Source organism: Arvicola amphibius, chromosome 17, assembly GCF_903992535.2.
Source record: "Arvicola amphibius chromosome 17, mArvAmp1.2, whole genome shotgun sequence".
Taxonomy (NCBI): domain Eukaryota; kingdom Metazoa; phylum Chordata; class Mammalia; order Rodentia; family Cricetidae; genus Arvicola; species Arvicola amphibius.
Window position 1 is genome coordinate 3,634,469 of NC_052063.2, and position 20,905 is coordinate 3,655,373.

Consider the following 20,905-nt stretch of genomic DNA (forward strand, 5'->3'; position numbering starts at 1 on the left):
AACACACGCGCAGAGAGAGACATGGACACGGGTCATCCTTCACACAAGAATGCCCACTTTATTGTGCTCCAGGGAAGCTTATATAGGGATCCTTAACTGATAGCCACGCCCAGCTCTCGGGATCTTTTCAGCTGCAGGCCTCACCAGAACCCACTCCCCTGCCATCAGGGTCTCGTGCTCAGAGCAGCTGCAGGCACAGGTGTTTTGCTCCGTTCACTCCAGCAGGCGAAGGGTCTGAGGCAGGCAAAGAAAGTCAAGGGGCCAGGAGTCTTTATCCCCCAACATCGCCCCACATTGGAAAGTCAAAATGTTGTTTGTTTTACTCTTTTGGCTTTTTTGGAGGTCCTGCCACCCGGCTTCCAAATAAATCACACACGGAGGCTTATTCTTACCTATAAATGCCCAGCCTTAGCTTGGCTTGTTTCTAGTCAGCTTTTCTTAAATTATCCCCCTATCTTTTGCCTCTGGGCTTTTATCTTTATCCTACATACCTTTTTTAAGTCTTACTCCGTGGCTTTCTGTGTAGCTGGGTGGCTGGTCCCTGGAGTCTTCTCTCGTCCCTTCTTCCTTTCCTCCCAGATTTCCCCGTCTGTTTTCTTTCTCTACCTGCCAGCCCTGCCTGTCTTTTCTCTTGCCTGGCTATTGGCTGTTCAGCTCTTTAATTGACCATCAGGTGTTTCAGAGAGGCAAAGAATCAAAGCTTCATAGAGTTAAACAAATGCAACAGAAAAGACAGCAGCATCTTTGCATCATTAAAACAAATGTTCCACAGCATAAACAAATGTAACACATCTTAAAATAATATTCTACAACAGGCCTCGTACTCAGAGATCCTCCTGCCTCCTGAGTGTTGGGGTTAAAGGTATGCGCCACCACCGCCTGGCCTGGCTTCTTTGGTTAGAAAGTGTTTTTCCCAAAATAAAAAAGTTTAGAGTATCAGCATAGCTTCATATTTTGCAAATTTCTGTGATGTGTAGATGCATACAAGAGTTCTGGATTCTCCCGTTGCTTCTGCATTTAGCCTGCTGTAGTGCAGACGTCACACAGCCTCTGGGAAATGCCACCATATGCTGAGGCTGGAGAGAGTGAAGGCAGCAGCCAGCCTCTGGCCTTGGCTCTTGTTCCCAGTCATAGTCTGCACATTGCCGGGCTAACACATGTGTTCTCACAGCTCTGAGGCAGATCCCCAGGCTAAATTCAAGCTGGTAGCAAGGCTGCCTTCTCTTCTGGCTCAGGGAAGAATATATCCCTGCCCTTTTAGCTTCTGGAAGCTTCTGGTCTTCTACCCCACCCCTCCTCCACCTTTTGAGTTTGTGAGACAGGGTTTCTTTTTGTAGCCCTGGCTGTCCTGGAAGTCGCTCTGTAAACCAGGATGGCCTCGAACTCAGAGATCTGCCTGCCTCTGCCTCCTGAGTGCTGGGATCAAAGGTGTGAGCCATCCCTGCCCAGGAATTCTGGTGTTCTTTGTAGTCCTTTTCATTTTGAAAATCGAAGCCTCCTCACACCTTACTGCCCAACTCCAGCCAGGCTTCCATTTTCTCTTACACGAATTCTGCAATTACAGTAGGCCCACCTGGGTAGCCTAGGATGCTCTTTGAAGTGCAGCCCTGCCTTCTCCCCTCTTTGAGTCACAGGGATCACAGAGGGATGACTTTAATTAGCTGTTGTTTTGTCTGCTACAATTTAGTGTTATGAGGGCAGAAAGATGAAAACCCTTGGGCATGGAAAGTCCCTCAACTCAGGCGTTTGATGCCTTTTCCCAGCAGCAAACCAATATAGTTCCAGCACAGCTTGAGACCTTTCACCTTGTCTCCAAACCTGCAGCTCTCTAGAGGACCTGCCAGGAATGGCATTGGCAGTAAAAGCACCTCCCGAACCCTTTGCACAGTTGCGCTGGCTCCTCACTTTTCCTCCTCAGCTTCCGAGTCCACCCCAGGCTTCTCCAGAGCCACTTCAGTGCCAAAGATAAGGTTCCTCATATCAGCTGGGATATTTTCAAGCATACCATACCTGTTTAGCGGGTTTTCTCGCATTGACTCTGGCTTTTTTTTTGCATGACATGTCGCCTTAAAGGGCCAGGCTACCCACCGTGCAATCGACTGGACAGGAAGGGGGTGTTGCACATAGTGAGCATAAACTGTTGGTGCACTAAGGCTCCCAGAAAATGTTGACGAATATCACAAAGACTTCTGTACTTCTGCAGGCTCCTTCCATGAGTGTGTAGGCTCCTTCTGTGACTCTGCTTAGCACATGGCTCTGGCTGCTCGCTCTGTCCCCCTTGGGTCTGTGAGAGCTGAGCCTTAGGTCCATGGGCACTGCCCAGGAGCTATGTTTATCTGGCCTAGCTCTGGCAAGTTGCTGGGCTAAGCTGTGGCACTATCAGTAGCAGTGGCACTGGCTGGTATGACCTCTCTGTCTATTGGAGTACCAAATGTATCCGACCTAGCTCCCAAATAATGACAGAGGCTTCTTATTAATTATGAATGCTCGGCCTTAGCTTAGGGTTGTTCCCACCCAGCTCTTAAAACTTAACCCATTTATATTAATCTACATTCTGCCATATATATGGCTTGTTACCTCTCTTCCATACTGTACATCTGACCTGCTCTGCATCCCGAGCACCTCATATTCTTCCCTGAGTTCTTTCTCTCCCTAGAAGTCCTGCCTACCTCTCCTGCCTAGCTATTGGCCACTTAGCTCTTTATTAAACCAATCAGAAGGTGCCTGGGCACATCTTCGCAGTGTACAACAAGATCATTCCACAACAGAGTAGAAAAAAGAACGGATAGAAGTTTATAAAGAACTTACTGTGTTGGCATTTGCGCACACTTAGTGGTTTGCTAACTTGACTCCAGCCCTGCTCCTTTATCTTGGTTGCTCTTGTTTTTCCTGTAGATTGGGAATTTCCCTCTTGGAACACCCATGTTCACGGAGACAGTGATGGCGAGGTTCCTGTGTGTGTGACCTAGGAAAGGTACTATCGTTCAGCCCTTTTCTGTCTGCCCTGTACCCTAGTGACAAGCCTGCCATGTGTTTTCATCTTTGGGTATCTTTGGCTCTGTTTTCTCCTAAGAAGCTCTGCCCCTTGCAGCTAAGTATCTTTGCTCTTGAACAGTTAATTTTACTTTTTATTAAATGACTTACCTTAAGATTAATTTGTCATCAAACCATTATATTTAATCTTATTTCAGTGCAGTTGTATGTGGTTTTATTTCTGGAACTTGAGGAAGTGTGATGGATTTCTATGGAGCAGTGGGAATTACAGATATTACAGAGTAATAAGGAACAGTTTTAACTTTCAGTGGGAGTAGTATAAATGTCATGTGCATTAGCAATTTTTTTAGATGAGTAATTCTATTTGTCATGGATTGCTTGTCCCTGGAGATGATGCAAAATCCTGGTTGAAAAGGAAAAATTTCTCTTTAGATTAATAGAATATAAGTAACATCTACATTGTCCCTCCTTCCATAGCCAGCCCTTTGTGTCCTTCCCTTGTCAGTGTGGTGTGCGCTGATTTCCTCCACCCATAGCCCGTGCTTTATAGCTAATAACTCTTGTCTCATTCCTTGTCTAGTGCTGACACACAGGAGCTCTGTAGGTGCTAAAAACCCTGTAAGGTTCGCAAGTAGGAAAACCAGGTTATATATATATAAAAAAAAAAACACTGCTTATTGGATGACCTCATTTGCAAGACGCTCCAGAGATGAGTGTAGAAATCTGACCGCAAAATTCAGCAGGGGCAGAGGGAGGGAGAGCTGCGGCCTCCCAGGTTGAGGGGGTGCTCCTTATCTCTTTGGACTTCCATGCTGGATACGCAGCCGATTGCACACGGTTTCACCTCAGCAAAGCTATGAAGTCAAAGCAGAGATCTAGAAAGGCTTCTGGCCTGGTTTGCTCGTTTTCTGAGGCAAGTACCCGTGCCAAGAGGTGGGCGGGACCGTGAGTCAGGTGTCTTGCCTTGGATCAGCAACTGCAGCTGCTGGGGCTGCGGCCTGGAAGGAGCTGGAATTTGTGTGCGTGACCCTGTCGAAGTGAGTTTCTTTTAAGGGCTGAGATGCACTAGCAGGGTTAGTGAAAGAAACAGCCCACCCTTTACAGTATGCTTGTTGGGTGATTTTTATTTAGTTGTAATCTGACCCAAGTCTGGTAGTTTGAATGTAATTGCGGTCCCCTACCTCCCCATCCCAAAGGGGGTGGCACTATTAGGAGGGTAGCCTTGTTGAAGTAGGTGTGGCTTTGTTGAAGTAGGTGTGGCCTTGTTGAAGTAGGTGTGGCTTTGTTGAAGTAGGTGTGGCTTTGTTGAAGTAGGTGTGAGGTGTGGCCTTATTAGAGGAAGTGTGTCACTGTTGGAGGTGGGCTTTGAGGTCTTTGTGCCCCAGCTTTGCTCAGTGTGACACAGAGACCACCTCCTGTTGCCTCTTGATCAAATGTAGCCAGCACCATGTCTGCCTGCACACTGCCATGCTCCCTGCCATGATGATAATGGACTGAACCTCTCAAACTGTGAGTCACCCCAATTAAATGTTGCCATGGTCCTGGTGTCTCTTCACAGCAATAGAAACCCTAACTAAGACATTAAGTGTTCTTAGGCTACACAGATGTAGGCCAGGCTGAGCTATCAATAGGTTAAATGTATTAAATGCTCCTGGCCCTCTAGGAGGGCCAATCCTGGGGGTTGATCCCACACCTTGTTATAAACCTTATAAGTGGTTTGAAGATATCCTACCAGTGAGCCACTCTTCTGACTGGCCAAATACATTCAACTATGATATTTTTAACTTATCTTGGGCTATAGGATGTTCTCCTTTTATAAGCCAAGGAACACCTATCGTAAATCTTTGGTTGATTTATGAATATAGAAATATATTGTGGGCCAGACTTGGTGACTCATGCCTTTAATCACAGCACTCTGTGAGTTTGAGGCTAGCCTGGTATGTACTAGTGAGGTCCGGTTCAGTCAGGGCTACATGGAAAGACACTGTCTCAAACAATTAAAACCCAAAATAAAAAATAAAATCTTTGAAATAATTGTGCATTCATTCCTTTAAAATACTATGACCAAGGCAACTTAAATAGGAAAAAGAGTTTATTTTGACTTAGAGGGATAAGAATGCATCTTAAAGGGGAGGCACGGCCGAGGCAACAGAACAGGAAGCCAAGAGATCGCATCTCAACCACAAGCACAAAGCAGAGAAAGAGACTGGAGGCCTTGAATCTCAAAGCCCACCTCAGTGACTTACTTCTCCAGCAAGTCCACGATCCTAAACCTCTTCAACTAGTGCCACCAACCGGGGATGAAGTGTGCCAGCCTATAGGGGACGGTCCATTCAAGCCCCGGCACACTGCCTACCACAGAATATGATGGGCCCTGAACTGCTAATCTTATACAATCCCTGCTTCCCTCCTCTGTGGATGGGCATAGTAGCTAGAGCCCTGAACTAAGTGCAGTCCATGGCCTTGACTTTACACAGTGGCTCCCACAGAGTGTTGAGTGCGTGTGACTACTGCCCACTAGGAGAGCTTAGTCCTCTGGGCACTGTGGCAGTCCACAGAGAGCCAGGTGGTATATTGGGAAAGTAAGAGACTCCGTCTGCTTTTTGTAACTGATAAAATTCACTAGGAGAAAAGGTTCTGTTTCTTCTCCAAGGCTTTTTGAGTTTATATATTCTTCTTCTGTCCCCAATGCCCCAGAAAGAGCTTAAATCTGGCATATGACCAAAATAATAATAATAATAAAAAGCATAGCTGAATAACTTTGTTTTATGTGTGGTGCTAAGGTCAAACCTTGATGCCAGGTAAACACTGAGCCAATGAGTTATCGTCTTGGCCCTTGACATTTGGAGACAGGCTCTCTCTCTCTGGAACTCTCGATCCTTCTGTCTTAGCCTCCCCAGTGCTGGTCTTGCAAACATGCAATACCATGCCTGGCATAACTAAACCATTTGTGTAAATTTATTCATAAATAAAGTGAAATCATAACATTCCATCAAGAAAATGTCATCGTCATGTTTCTGGGATTGTGGCTCCTGCTCATTTGAACTTGAGAGTTGTCCACTGGGCTCCAGACCCCCTGTTTGGTCATGTCTTGATAATAACGTGCTTTGGGCTCCTGAGCTTAGTGTCTGAGATGAGCCTGTCTCCCCAGTTTGTGCCTTATTGGAGTCACTGCCACAATATCTTCACGTGTGCATCTTTATCTGCATCTCTGAGTATTTCCCTAGCAGAGATTTCCTGGAAAGCCAGAGTGTGGGTCAAAGGTTACGGCGTTCTTGGTGCCGATGGCTGGCTATCTGCCAGAGGGTTTGCCAGGCGCCGATTTCTGTGCTGAAACTGCCTGGAGCCAGTCCCTAGGCCCCAGCACCAACACCAGCACCGTCTCTGCCTCCTTTGTTACCGAAAGCAGAGTTCTTCCAGACAGCACTAGGAATAAGAGCATCCTAGATCAGCGGCCCTCAACCCTCCTAATGCTGCAATCCTTTAATGGTGACCCCCAACCACAGAATTACTTTTGTTATTATTTCATAACCGTACTTTTGCTACTGTCATGAATCATAATGTAATCTGATACGCAGGATATCTGAAATGCAACCCCCTGGGAAATGGTTATTTGACTTCCCAAAGGGGTTGCAGCCCATAGGTTGAGAACCACTGCCCTAGACGAGAGGAAAATGATGTTTTATTTTTATTATTATTTTTTTTTTTGCTAAGGACTACCTGGTTACCATTGAAAAACATGTATGTGAACCAACACAGTAGAACATGTGCGTCTGCCTGTCAGAGAGCGCAGTTGTTAACTGTGCCCAGATGTTTTCATTTACCTTTTTAAAGATGGTTGAACATTTGTCGATTAGCTATTTAATGTCTTTTCTGGAGATTTTAAAATTTATTAAGGACATTTCTGGTTTTTTTTTGTCTAGTATGCCCCTAGTTTATAAATCTGTCGATACTTTGCTTTTCAACATACTCTTTGGATTTAAAAAAAAATTGATACTTGGAAAGTTATGCTATTCATAAATTTTCATACCTTTTAATATTTAATTTTTTTTTTAAAAGTCTGTTTCACATGGTGTATGGTTTGCAAAGTTCTGTGTGAGGACAACTTTCTCAACATTCTCTCCATGTAGGACACATAGAAAGGCAGACTTTGAGCTGAAGAGATGGCTCGGAGGTTAGGAGCACTGGCTGCTCTTCCAGAGGACCTGGGTTCAGTTCCCAGCCCAGTCGTCTATAATGCGATCTGGTACAAACAGTGTGTGGAGGAGTCACAGGCCACAGGGCACCTAGCCCGCCGATGTCAGTATGGGAGGGAAGTTTAAGATCGGAGAGGTGGGGATACCTTTAATGCAGAGCTAAAGTTTAAGCATTTAAGGCAGTAAGAACTTTGAGCAGCTGAATATCCTTGAAAAGCAATTAAAAACTTCAGCTGACTTAGTTTAAGCAAAAAAAAAAAATACTTTTGAGGAGAAGGTGAGGTACAGGGCTTTACATATGCACGAGATTCCTGGCACCACAAAGATAAAATGAACCAAGAGAAGACATTTTATGGGCTGTGTCATGAAAATGTCACAAGGCTGTGGTCCTGGCTTTGAAGTGATGTCACTGGGTGCTCCCCCTGCTTCTCACCTGACAGCTCCTTGGTAGGGATCCCTTGCTCCTCCAGATTTTTGTTTCCTCAGGCCCAGGCTTGGAAGAATAAACAAAACAAAACAAAACAAAACAAACAATGGTTCTTCTTCGAAATTACTGAACAGACCCAGAAATGCCCCTGCCCGGCAGGGGGACATACAAGACAGTGGTCAGAGGGATGTCCTGTGCCTACTCTGAGCTCCTCACTGTCCTGGGCCGCTCCTGTACATTCCCCCTGGAGACCGGAACCAGACAGACCTCACATGCCCTGTGCACTCAGTGGGTCAAGTTTCTCAGAGTGGGCTGTCCTGGGTGAACCGGAGGCCCTGGTCAGCTGTTCTTACGGACATCTCGTCTAGTGTTCATTTCTCTTTGATGCCAAGTCCTTAGGTCAGCCCACTCCCATGTGGTGGCTCAGCCGTCCAGCTTCTGTGTCTTGAGACATTGCTGTCACATGTGCCACAGGCTGCATTGGAAGTGATGGGTACCACTTGTGCCTTCTCAGGAACTGGTGGGCAGGGCTGGGCAGAACCAGGAATGGAAGAGAAAGGGGAGAAATTAGTACTCTGCCCCCCACCCTCACCCCTGCACCCACCCGACTGGACAGGCGCAGGTTGGAGACCGTGAAACCACACTGGCTGAGCACCAAGAGCCGAGCCCACAAGCGTTGCTTAGCCCGGCTGTCACAGGACCTTCATTTGTCCAGCTCACCTTCCCAGCACATTCCTGCTTGGTCCCCAGGACACGGCCAGGAAGAAGTAACTTGCTTGCTTATTTCTCTCTGTCTGTCTCTCCCTCTCCCTCTCTTGCTTACTCCCATTTTGTGTATGCTTATGTGGCTGTTTGAGACATGTATGTGTGTGCTTGCCCGAGGAGACCCGAGGTCAGCACCCAGAGATCTTCCTTGATCTCCTTCTGCCTTAAATTTTGAGGCAGCGTCTCTCCCTGATCCCAGAACATGTTGGTCCAGATAGACTAGCCATGAGTTTTTGGGATCCACTTCTCTTTCTGTCTGCATGCCTTGCTGGGGTTTCAAACACTGTCGCTTCCAGCTTTTTACATGAGTACTGGGGAGTCAGCTTCCTTGCTTGTATGGCAGTCACTTTGACTGACTGGGACAGCTCCCCAATACCCACTTGGTCAACCTTTACAACTCTCTGGGCACTGCCCAATGGTTGAGTGACAGTCACCGCGCCTTTCAGATATGTGAGGAAATCCCTTGATACAACCCAGGCCATGGTAGATTTCTACTTGACACACGCTCCACATTTACTCAGTGACAGCAATAGCTTTGCCTGACTGAACCCTTTTTATTAATGGAGAGGCATTTAGCATTTGTGAATATAAAGGGGGGGGGCAAGCAAGGTTGGCTAAAGTTGACTTCCCCAGCTCAGATCTTTACGGGGTTTAAAGAGTTGCTTGAATAGAGGGAAGATATTGGACTTTACCTAAATTTTGCCTTCATTCATTTTCTTTTCCTGTCAGCAGTAAAGATAGAATTTAGTCAAGGAATGCTATTCTGAGGGGGTCTTTAAAAAGCAAGTCAGGCCAGGCAGTGGTGGCACATGCCTTTAATACCAACACTCGGGAGGCAGAGGCAGGCAGATCTCTGTGAGTTCGAGGCCAGCCTGGTCTACAAGAGCTAGTTCCAGGACAGGCTCCAAAGCCACAGAGAAACCCTGTCTTGAAAAACAAATACAAAAGCAAATCAGAAGAACGGCAAAGCTGCTAAGAAAACAGTACGAAAGTTTGTCAGTACACCATGGGACTGGAGATGGCTCAGTGGGGAAAGGCATTTGTGCTGCCGAGCGTCGTCGTGGCCTGAGGTAGATTCCGGGGCCACTGGCGGAAGAAGGGAATCGACGTCATTAGTCACTCTCTGACCTCCACGCGGGCGCTGCGGGGGTAAACGTAACAATAAGGAAAAGGAGAGGGGGAGGAGATGGTGGGCACATCACCATGGGTAAACCCGAGGGCATTATGTGAAGGAAAGATGCTGAGGACCAGGCAGACTCTTGGAGACACGGTAGGGTGGGGGTGGGGGTGGGGTGAGACCCAGTGAGTGTGGTGTTTCCGTGTTGCCAGATAGCTCTGGAGCTGGATGGCTGTGATGGGAACCCAGGAGTGAATGTATTTAAAGCTACCCAACCACACTTAATAATTAGGATAATAAATTTTGTTTGAGTGCTATTTTACCATAGTACAACAAGAAACCACAAGCCCAAATCAAAACAGAATGCCTGTAACAACAACAACTTCTTCTTCTTCTTCTTCTTCTTCTTCTTCTCCTTCTCCTTCTCCTTCTCCTTCTCCTTCTCCTTCTCCTCCTCCTCCTCCTCCTCCTCCTCCTCCTCCTCCTCCTCCTCCTCCTCCTCCTCCTCCTCCTCCTCCTCCTCCCCCTCTTCCCCTCCTCCCCCTCTTTCTTTCTTCTTCTTTGATCGGGTTCCGCCACTGTAGTTCAGGCTACCTCAGCTCCTGGAGTGTTGGTATTGCCATCAGCTGTTTCCCAGTGCTTTGTGGAATCCATTAGCAGATAGAGAACCAGAAGCCACCTAGTATGCTGGGGCCTCTGAAGACCCCACATTGTCTGCTGGGGGACACAGCTTTCAGCTCACAGTGGCTCATGGAGCTCAGAGCTGCCCGTGGCTTCAGAGCTGCCTCTCCACTCCCCAGCACCGGTTGTTCATCTTGCTGTTCTCTGTGTGTGTAAAAGGAATTCACTTCCTCAATCCACACCTGCTCCTGTTACTATTTATTTTGTTTTTTTGGTTTAGGTTTTTTTTTTTTTTTTGACAAAGTTTCTCTGTGTAACAGCCCTGGAACTCACCCTGTAGACCAGGCTGGCCTCAAACTCACAGAGATCCACCTGCCTCTGCCTCAGGAGTACTGGGACTAAAGGTGTGTGCCACTACCACCTGGCTTCTGGTTTTACTTTTGCAGAGTTAGTTTCATGACTAGGAGGGCCACTGTATTCGTGACATCATGTTTTTGGTGACTTATAGAGGAGCTGGGATCCCTTTAGGTTTCTGACGCTTCGCCTTGTGCCTGTGTTGAAGACAGCATATGCCACAGCCAGGTGTTGAGTGGCGGCACTTGTGTGGTGTCCAGCCCTAGGGAGCTGACCTGTGGGGATTTCCCCCTGCACTACGGCACCGTTTCAGGTTGTGAAAAAGCGGATGGGCTTCCTTGCCAGGGCTTTTTATAAATACATGCCTTAATCCAAGCCAGCTGTTGGAGCCTCCCACTCAAAGGTCATTTGTGAAAGGGGAGCTTTCGGTTCCTTCATAAGCAAACCTGCTTTACCTACGTCATCTGGATGAGCCTGTCACACTCAGAAAATAGCAGCGCCCAGGGCAGCCCTGGTCACATTGCAGGATCAGAGCTTGTGAACTGTCCCCTCCTGTTTTCTTCAAAGGCCACTTTATTTGCTTTCCTCAGACCCGGGCCACATTTATGAATGAAAGAGCCACCCGCCACCTCTGTCACCCTGAAACCCAAGGCAATTAATTGCCTTGTTGTTTTTCATGAGGGACACTGATAAAAACGTGTTGCTTGCTGGGAAGCCATGTATGAAATGCAGCGTGAGCAAAATCCTGCATTCATTGTCACTGGCCTGGAAACCGTGGGGTGTAAAGACTTGGGGGTTACCATCTGGCACTGTTTGCAGGTCTGTGTCTAACTTCTGCTGGGTTTCCCAAGGGGTCTAGCTCCCAGGGCTGTAGCAGGGATTCTGCCCTACTGGGGGTCTGGTCCCGTGACTGGAGCCATCGCTAGGTAAGGTGAGCATCTCTTATTACCTGGGTGGCCCCTGGTAGATACCATGCTGCTGTTCATAGAAAGAAAAATAGTGGGTGGGCTCTACTTTATTTAGTTATGTCTTTGTTTTTAAAAATATTGACTTGGGGGGGGGGCTGTCAGGAGCAGACACACCCCTGCAGAGTCAGAGATGACTAAGTTCTCTCCTTCTGCCACGTGGGTTTCAGGGATCACACACAAGTCTTCAGGGCTTTTGGCAAGGGTTCCTATCTGCTGAGCCACCTGGCCAGTCCTCCTGTTTATTTTAGAAGAACATGCATCGTCACCATTGCAGCCAGATCCCCGTGATCTGGGGGCAGGGAGTTAAAAACGCAGATTCTGCAGCCAGACTTCTCAGGTTAAATGCTTGTCTTATTGTTGGGTAGTTGAGTGCCCTTCAGGAAATTATGAGTTCCCTGTACCTCGATCATACCCATGTAAAATGGAGATAATGCAGTATGCATGCCATGGGATAGCTAAAAGGATTAAATGGAACAAGTCTTTGGGGTTGCATACAGGACATGACAACAGGCGCTTAGTAACTACTGGCTGCCAGCTGCGGCTCTGTGGTGTGCACTCATAGTCCCAGCTGTTTGGGAGGCCCTGGCTAAAGGACCACTTGAGCCCAGGGCTTTGGGACCAGCCTGTGTGACGTAGTGAGTCAACAGCTGTTATGATAGGCTTGACCTGAGTCATGGAATCCACACAGGCTGAATTTGGTGTGATTGTGTGGTGGTTTTTGCCCTCAGCTCCAGAAAGCCGCTCCCTCCAGTGCTTGGTGCCCTGTGAGCTGGTTCAAGCAAAGTCTGACCCATAAGATGGTAGAAGGTGGAGGAATGCACTTGCATATCCTCTTAGCAGTATAGGACAGTCTGTGCTTGTCCCTAGGTTAGTTCTGGAGGCCACCGTCCAGTACCTGCTAGTGGCTATCTGGATCAGTGTATGTCCTTTCTGTCTCTTATAACACACTGCGCAGTGTCTGGTCCTTGGTGCCCCTGAAGATCCCTCAGGGAGCCCCTGAGCCCGAGATCTCACTGGTCGGTTGATTTCCCCAGCGTCATCAGACCACAGAGCAGCTAATGCCTGCTGCACCGCAGTGTCTCAGTACATCTGATGACCTTGAGATGCGTTCTGTCTCCTGTCATTTGGGGTGGGAATGAAAGCAAAACCACATTCTCCATTACGCGCTGTGAAAGCCACCAACATGGCTGCAGGACGCCGTCTTCAGACTTCTATGGTGTCTGGAAATGAGGTCATGAGGGTGGAGGCTCGGTGTGGACACGGCTTTTGGCACTATCGACTGCCGGTCTCCTACCTTCTGAATCTATTCTTGTTAAAAATCATAGGTGGTAGTGATCCATGGCTAAAGGTGAATTATTTTCTAGGGGCATAAAAATAGGAAAGTATTCCAACATAATGCAGAAATAAAGTCACTGGCATTCTCTCCTTCATCTTAAGATTATTTTTTCCGTGCTTGGGGACCAAATGGCCTTGTGCGTGCCGAGCAAACACTCTGCCGCTGGTCCACAGCCCCGGCCTCGCAGCTTGGACTGTGGTAAGGGTCTCTTTGAAGAACTCATGACATTGTAAGGTAGAAAGAACCTTCAAAATCCCTTCAAGGAAGAGTAAAAGTGATGTAATAGCAGTCCCTCATATGGAGAGACCTTCCACAGAAAGACTGCAGAACTGCTTTTGTGTCCAGTGGACCCCGAGGGTATGTGGGGTGATCCCACCTCTGATAAGCCAGCTGAAGTCACATGCTCACCACAAAGGTGTTATTATTAATAGAAAGAAATTAAATGAGTCAAGTGTTGGGTCGGTTATGGCATACCCATGTAATGCATATATCGAGGTTTTATGTAGCAGCATAAGGTCATATTCTCAGAGTCTGCAATACTGTGAGCTTGTGATTGAATATGAACTACGGAGACTGCCATACAGGCTTGTGTGTGCAGTAAGGTCAGCCTTATAGGATATATATGGAAAAACATTGGTAGCCAATACATTGAATGATAGTTTTCTTCTCTCTCTCTCCCCCCCCATAGTGAAATGTACTTAAATTCCATGATGTATACTTATAAAATCTGTAACCAGCATACATTAAAAAAAAGCCAATCTCTTGGGACATTGAAGCACATGTTTTTTCTCAGTCACAGTTTCATCGAGATGTGATGTTGATTCCTCTGAACTCACATGAACACTCCCAGAACCCCCACCCATGGCTTTTGGTATATCCATACAAGGCCTTCTGCCATGGCTATTATCACAATCAAACTGAGAATATTTTCACTACTGGAAAGGAATTCTGCACCAGCAACAGTCACTTCCCCACCCAGCTGACACAGCCACTAATCTGTCCTCTGTGCCCAGGGACCTACCTTTCCCTGCTCCTTCTCCTCCTCTCCCCTTCTCTGCAGCGCTCTCCTGATGAGTTGTGTCCCCGGACTTGGATCTGCCTGTTCTGGACATCTCATGAGTGTGTAAACTGCTCCTTTGGTTTAGAAGCCCTTCAGCTCTTACCTCTGCCATGAGATAACGGATTCTGTTTTGCTCCTAGAATTGGTTCCTTCCATCATGAACAACTTGCTGAACCCAGATGCCATTTTCTCCAACAACGAGATGAGCCTCTCGGACATCGAGATATACGGCTTTGATTATGATTACACCCTGGTGTTCTACTCCAAGCACCTCCACACGCTCATCTTCAACGCCGCACGGGACCTGCTCATCAATGAACACAGAGTAAGGCCATGGAGACCTTCCTGTCCTCTTTCCCTTTGACCCCTTTGACGTCTGATGAGTAAACAGCCCCGTGCAGTCACGCCAGGCCCTGCTCTTGTTTAGAAGTCCTGGGGTGAGTGGCTGCAGGGGAATGGGCAGTTTCTGGTCCATTCCAGTGTTCCAAGTGACTCTTACTTATCTAGAACCTGACTGTATGTATGTGTGCCCACGTGTGTGTGTGCATGCATGCATGAGTGCTCGTGAGTGTGCAAGCGCATGGATGTGTGCAAGTGTGTATACAGATGGGAGTCAGAGAACAACCTTGAGTGTCATCCTCAGGAATATTGCCCATCTCTCTTAAGACAGGGCCTCTGATTGGCCAGGAGCTCACCAATTAGGCTAGCCTGTCAGTCAGCAAGCTCCACCCCTCAAGTTCTGGAATCAGAAGCATGCCCTTTAAACCCCTATGCTACACCAGAAATGTGACTGTGACCTCTGTCTCCAGCCAGAGCCCGCCTCCCCAGGGCTTTGCTGTGATTTGGGAGCTCCCTGTGTGCTGAGCATTCTGTCCTTGGTGGTGTTCACTGTTGAGCTCTTCTGCCCATGCGTTCCCTCCCCCATTTGTTTCTCCCCCTGCATCCTCGCTGGGGATGCAGGAAGGGTAATGGGCTGACACAGACATTGTTCTAGAGGGAGTCAGGCACTGGGATGGTCAGTGGTGAGCCATCTGGTAGACCTCCCGAGGACACCAGAGCAGAGGGCGAAGGAGGCACAGCCAATAGTGGGGGTAGCTTTTTCAGGGAGCTGGGGGAAACAGCCAAAGGGGTGTGATTTTGGTCTGGTGGGCCAGCAGAGGTGACCTGGGGTGCAGTGAGTAACCTGGAAACCGAGGTTGTGAAATCTGCAGTTTGTCCCCTCTCAGACGTGACAAAGTGTGACCAGTGTGGAGAAACCATCCCCCTGCTACTAGATACTTGATCGGAGGGGCCAAAGTCCCCTTTGTCTAGGTCCTGGTGTTGGGCACAGCCTCTCTTTACTTTGGTTTCTCAGTGGATTTACACAGTTACGCTGTCCTGATCTATAATGGAGAAGGGGCAAAAATGCCCTACTCTTGTCGCTAAGCCCAAGCGGCAACGTTCTTCTGGTTTTACACTTTTTGTCAGCCACATTTCTCCGTCTGTTCTCCTCCAACGGGAACAGGCCCCGAGTAGCCAGGTAGCTCTGCCCCTGCTTCCCACCTGCCACTGTCCCTCAGCAGACACTAGGGGATGGCTCCGCATGGCTGCTGCCTTTGTGCTGGCCCGCTGTGGTGTGCTCCGAGCTTGCTGTCACCTGGAACATGGGATCCTGTCCTAGCTTCCTGTCGGTACTGTCCCCCACTTCCGGCCGAATGCTGAGAGCTCGTGGTCTCCTGCTGAATGCATGGTAGCCTCCTTCGTGGTCCAGATCCATCTATCTGCCGCATCTCTGGACTTGGCTTCCCGTAGAAGACAGGTTCAAGAACAGCGGCTCCCTCGGGGTGTTGCTGTGGTCATTGAGTGTGAGCTGTGTTACAGACGTTTGGTGTCGAGAAGACACCCAGCACGAACTAGGGCCAGTGCCATTGTTTCTCTCCACAGCCCGCCTGCTTCCGTTCTCAGCCTTAGAGACCACAGGAGCAGGAGGCACAATAGCTCTGCGCTCAGGTCCGTCCGGTCAGGGGCTTCCTCTCTACCTCTCCATGCTGCCCTTCGGAGCTCTCATGCATTTCTGCCTTGGTGTTTTTGTTGTGGTTGGCATGAAAATGAAAGGCCTCACGAAGGCCATAACTCATGAGAATAAAACTTGAATGACATCTGGGGGCTGAACTGAGCTAGGAGGTAAAGGAGAAGGTGGGATCATGCTTGAAAAGCCACCAGATTGGAGATGAGTGAGATCCCATTGTAACTGTTTGTTGCTTTGATAAAAGAATCGTTATAATTACTAATTATATCAGGCATATTAATAGAGCCAGTGATGCAGATGCAGATTTTTCTCTTGCTCTCGTTATAAACAAGTCCTTCTTCCCAGAAGCGTTGGGTTAGTTCTGTGCCATTCTTGTTGCCAAAACCTCATGAGCTCACAGGGCTGGGAAGACATCTGCCTTGCGGATACACGAGGGTTAGAACAGACAGTTTGAAATTTAGCCTCCTGTCAGAAAGCAAATATAAAACGTTCAGCTCCTTTAAGAAATACCTTTAAATTTTCTTTTAAAATGAGAATTTTTTTATAATGATAGAAATAAAAAATTGAGTAATAACTCTATACTTTCCTTTTATATGTCCACTAATGAGCAGCGGGGTGTTAAGAGGGCTCCTGTCATCTTCCAACATCACACACACATTTGTTGGTGCCTTCTTATGTGTGTGTGTGTGTATGTGTGGTGTGCGAGCTTGCTCTCGTGTGCACGCATGTACACACAAACACACACACTGTGAGAGAGTCTGAGTTGTTCTCTGGAATTCTGTCCAGGCAGGGTCTATCTTGGTCACGGTTCTTTCTCTGTAAAGAGACACCATCACGACCCAGGAAGCATTTAATGGGGACTTGTTTACAGTCGCAGAGGCTTAGTCCATTATCACGGCAGAAAGCAGAAAGCTATGGTGCTGAAGAAGGAGCTGAGCGCTTTACAGCCTGATCTGCAGGGAGGCAGGCAGGCAGGCAGGCAGACAGACAGACACACTGGGCCTGGCATGGACTTCTGAAGCCTCAAAGCCCACCTCCTCCAGCAAGGCCACACCTCCTAATCCTTCCCAAACAGTTCCACTAATTGGCGATTAAGCTCTCAAGTATATGAGCCTGTGGGGGCCATTCCCATGCAAACCACTACAGGTCACCGCCCGGCCTCAAGCCTGCTGTGTGGCCTCGAACTTCTCACCTTCCTGCCTCCACGTCCCAAGTGCTGGAATTACAGGTGTGTGCCATCACACCCAGTTATGGGTGCTGGGACTGAGCTCAGGCAAGCTCTCTTCTCATTGAGCTGCACCCCCAGGCTTCCTATCTTATTTTACTTTAGGATTGGGTCTCTCGCTGGTCCTGCGCTTCCCTATCAGGTCAGGTTGGCTGGGCAGTGAGCCCCAGGAATCTCCCTGCCATTGCTTCCTCACCGTTGGGAGTATAGGCATGTACCACGATGTCTGGCTTCTGCCATTGCTTCCTCACCATTGGGAGTATAAGCCACGATGTCTGGCTTTTTATATTTATTATTTTATTTTACTTATTCTTAAATTCTGTGCATGTGCATATATGTGTGTATATATGTGTGCACATGTGTGTAAAAGCCAGAGGTCAATGCTGGGTGTCTTCCCTTAGTACTTTCTGCCATAGATTTTAAGACTGGGTGTGTCTGAGTTTGGAGCTTTACTGGCTTAGCTGGGCTGGCTGGGGTTCAGCCCCCAGCACCCCCTGTCTCTGTCCCCCCAGAGCTGGGGTTGCAGATGAGGGCCCGAGTGTCGGGATCCTACTGCAGACCCTCATGCTTGAGAAGCAAGCACTTGGTGGAGCGAGCTACCTCGTCAGCCTGCCACACGTGTGTTCTGGGGTTCACACTCAGGTCCTCCAGCTGGCAAGGCAAGTGTTTAGCTCACTAAGCCAGGGCCGTCTTCCCAGCCTCCATCTCGTTTATTTAAGGTAGCCTATGCCTTTAATCCCAGCACTCAGGAGGCAGAGGCAGGTGACCCTCTGTGAGTTCGAGGAGGCAGGTCTGGACTACAAAGAGAGTTCCAGAACAGCTAAGCTGTTATCTGGAGAACCCCTGTCTTGAAAAACAACAACCACCCCCACCAAAAAAATTAAAAATTGTATTTTTATTTATTTGGTAGGTGTGTGTGTGTGTGTGTGTGTGTGTGTGTGTGTGTGTGTGTACATGTGCATGCAGGTCAGGACAACTTTCGGAAGTCAGTGTTCTCTTTCTACCACATGGTCTTAGGGGTTGAACTCAGGTTATCAGGCTTGGCAGCAGGTACCCTTACCCGCTGAGCCACCTCGCTGATCCCCCTCTTCTTGTTAAGGGGCACCAGCATTCACCTCCTTGCTCAGATCCAAAACCCAGCATCCTATGACTCCTCACACTTTAAGACTGTTTAAGACTTAGCACATAGAAAAGTCGTGGAATAATACCGAATTCTGTCTGTACCCCATTCTGTAACATCCTGTTCCTGCTGGACCTTGTTACGTGGAAGATTTGATGCTAGCATGGACTGCTCTCTGGTGTCTTCCTGTTGCCGAGCACCCGCGGGATCCCACAGTTTATCCTCACTTGGGATGCCATGCACCGCTGAGGCGCTCTGCAGAGTGTGTCTCTTCTGGGCTGGCTTTAGGGATGGTAGCACACACGCACGCACGCACGCACGCACGCACGCACGCACGCACGCACGTCTACACTCGTGATGGCATGCACCGCTGAGGCGCTCTGCAGGGTGTGTGTCTGCTGGGTTGGTTTTAGGGATGGTAGCACGCATGCACGCACGCACGCACGCACGCACGCATGTACGTCAACACTCGGGATGGCGTGCACCGCTGAGGCGCGCTGCAGAGTGTGTCTCTGCTGGGTTGGTTTGTTGGTTTTCCTCATGGTGTATGGATCCGGATCCTGGGTTTTGAGGCCCAGAGGCCAAGGGCGGTTGTCATCACTACCGGAGACATTTTACTGAGTGTTGACTTTCATCAGCTGCAGAGGGTGAATGTTTAGGCTTCTCCACGGCACAGTGACTCCTCTTAGGGTGCTGTCCTCTAGGGCAGAAGTCACTCCGTGTCTGTGAGTGCTTGTGTGATCTGACCCCATGTCTGTGTCCCCCTGCCCTTGACACAGGGTTTCCCTGTGTAGCCCAGGCTGTCCAGAAACTCACTCTAGCCTCGGACTCAGAGCTCTACCTGCCCAGCATTAAAGGTTCGCGTCACCCCTGCCTGGCTCCCACGTGCTTCTTAGCTCTCCTGAAGCCACTGGTCTAGCGTGAGCAGTCATCACCTCCAAGAGCCCAGCAGCCTTCCTCTCTCCATGCCCTTATGTTTGTCATTCACTTGATAGCTTATTTATCTGTATCTGTGCGTCTCTGCACGTGGGAGTGGGTGTTCACGGCGGCTAGAAAAGGACGTTGCATCCCTTGGAGATAAAGGGTTGGAGCCGTTGGATGTGGGTGCTGGGAACTGAGTGAACCGGAATCATCCCCCCAGTTTCCCGCTTCTTAATTTTCGTTTATTTTTAAAATAAATGCACGTAAGAGCAACAGACACTTCCCTGGGCTGTCTGTCTTTCCATTCCTGAAGATGAGTTTTCGCTAGGCCTGCCTGGGCTACCTCCTCTCTTGCCCCCAGACAGCACAGGTCTTGCTGCTCTTCCCTGCCAGCTGTCTGGCCCTCACCCTGGGCATGGGCTGGGCATGGGTCATTGCGAGGCGTGGTGCTCCGTGAACGTACGCTTCTTTGTGGCATGGCTCCCAGGGTAGGGTAGAACTTCCTGGGGACAGACACTGCCAGTGTGTTCTCCGCAGCTTTCTCAGTCCCTGACACAGTGCCTGTCACCACGTATGTGTTCAGCAAGTGCTTGCGGTACAGGGGCGTGCACTCTGCAGGGATGAGCACCTTGTTTGGGGCCAGCGCGCCATGGAGGCTGTGCTATCTTTGCTGTCCGTTTCTTGAGGTTGGAAAGAGTTCTGTTTTCAGTTAGACTCATAATCCAGGCCACGCAAAACACCAGACTAAAAGCTTTGAAAAACCAGAACATTTACAGGCGTTCTGAGACTCCCAGTGGCACTGTAGAAATTATTAGCCATTCAGAGAGCTGCTGTTAGCCACAGAGGTGGAACACAGCCAGGCTCCAGGGCAGTAGGAATTACCCATGGGTACCCAAGCGCCTATGAGGGATGCCTGAGTCCTCTGCTGCACTGAGGTATTAATGTCACCAGGGCTGTTCTGTACAGGGCAACTTTGGACTTTATCAGGATGTTCACGTTCTTCCTGAAGCCATTGTCCTGCGGAGGCTTTTCTGTCTGTCTTTGAGGCCATTGACTATTCTGTTACTATGGAAATGCGGTGTCTAGCCAGCTTGTTGAGCTTCTGAGTTGGTAGCTGCTGCTGGAACAGGGGAGTGGTAAGCTTCCAGGAGAGGGGCTGTCCTGGTTGTTTTTTTTTTTATCACCTTGACACAGCTAGGTGTCAGGGAAAAGGAAACTCACTAGAGAAAATGCCTCTATCAGGTTGCCTGTAGGAAAGTCTGTAGGGCATTTTCTTGATTTTTGGTTGATGCTGGAGGGCCCGGCTTATTGATTTGAGTTCCAACTCTGGGTGTGTGGTCCTGGGTGCTATGACAAAAGAGGCTGAGCAAGCCAGTAAGCACCACCCCTCATGGCCTCTGCTCTGTTTCTGCCTTGAACTCCTGCCCTGACTTCCCTCAGCAATGGAGCACGGCCTGAGAGTTACAAGAACCCTTTCCTCTCCACGTTGCTTTTGGTCGTGGTGTTTTAGGTGGCAAGAGAAACCCCAACTAAGACATGGTGCTGGGCTGATTCAGAATAGATTAAGTAGGTTAGGGTGGACCAGGTCCCAGTGCTGGCTCAGCCACTGTGCTGCTTCGTGACCCTGGACAAACGCTTTGGCTCCGGTCCTCAGAGTCTCCCTCACGATGGGCAGTGAGGTTAGCGCAGCTCAGCTGAGAGACGCTCACGACTCTTTAAGCACATCTTCCTGACCCGGCCGTAGGCTACAGTTTTGGCCTTCATTCACGGAGCAGAGCCACATCCCCCTGGCT

At 48.8% G+C, this 20,905-nt stretch overlaps 1 protein-coding gene across 1 annotated transcript in view; it reads left to right on the forward strand.

Moving 5' to 3' along the window:
* Positions 1–20,905, forward strand: part of Nt5dc3 (5'-nucleotidase domain containing 3) — a 49,954-nt gene that overhangs the window by 6,318 nt on the left and 22,731 nt on the right. The window contains exon 2 of the mRNA XM_038314943.1: positions 13,979–14,163. Within this exon, the coding sequence (XP_038170871.1) occupies positions 13,979–14,163 (185 nt within the window). The remainder of the gene's footprint in view (positions 1–13,978; positions 14,164–20,905) is intronic.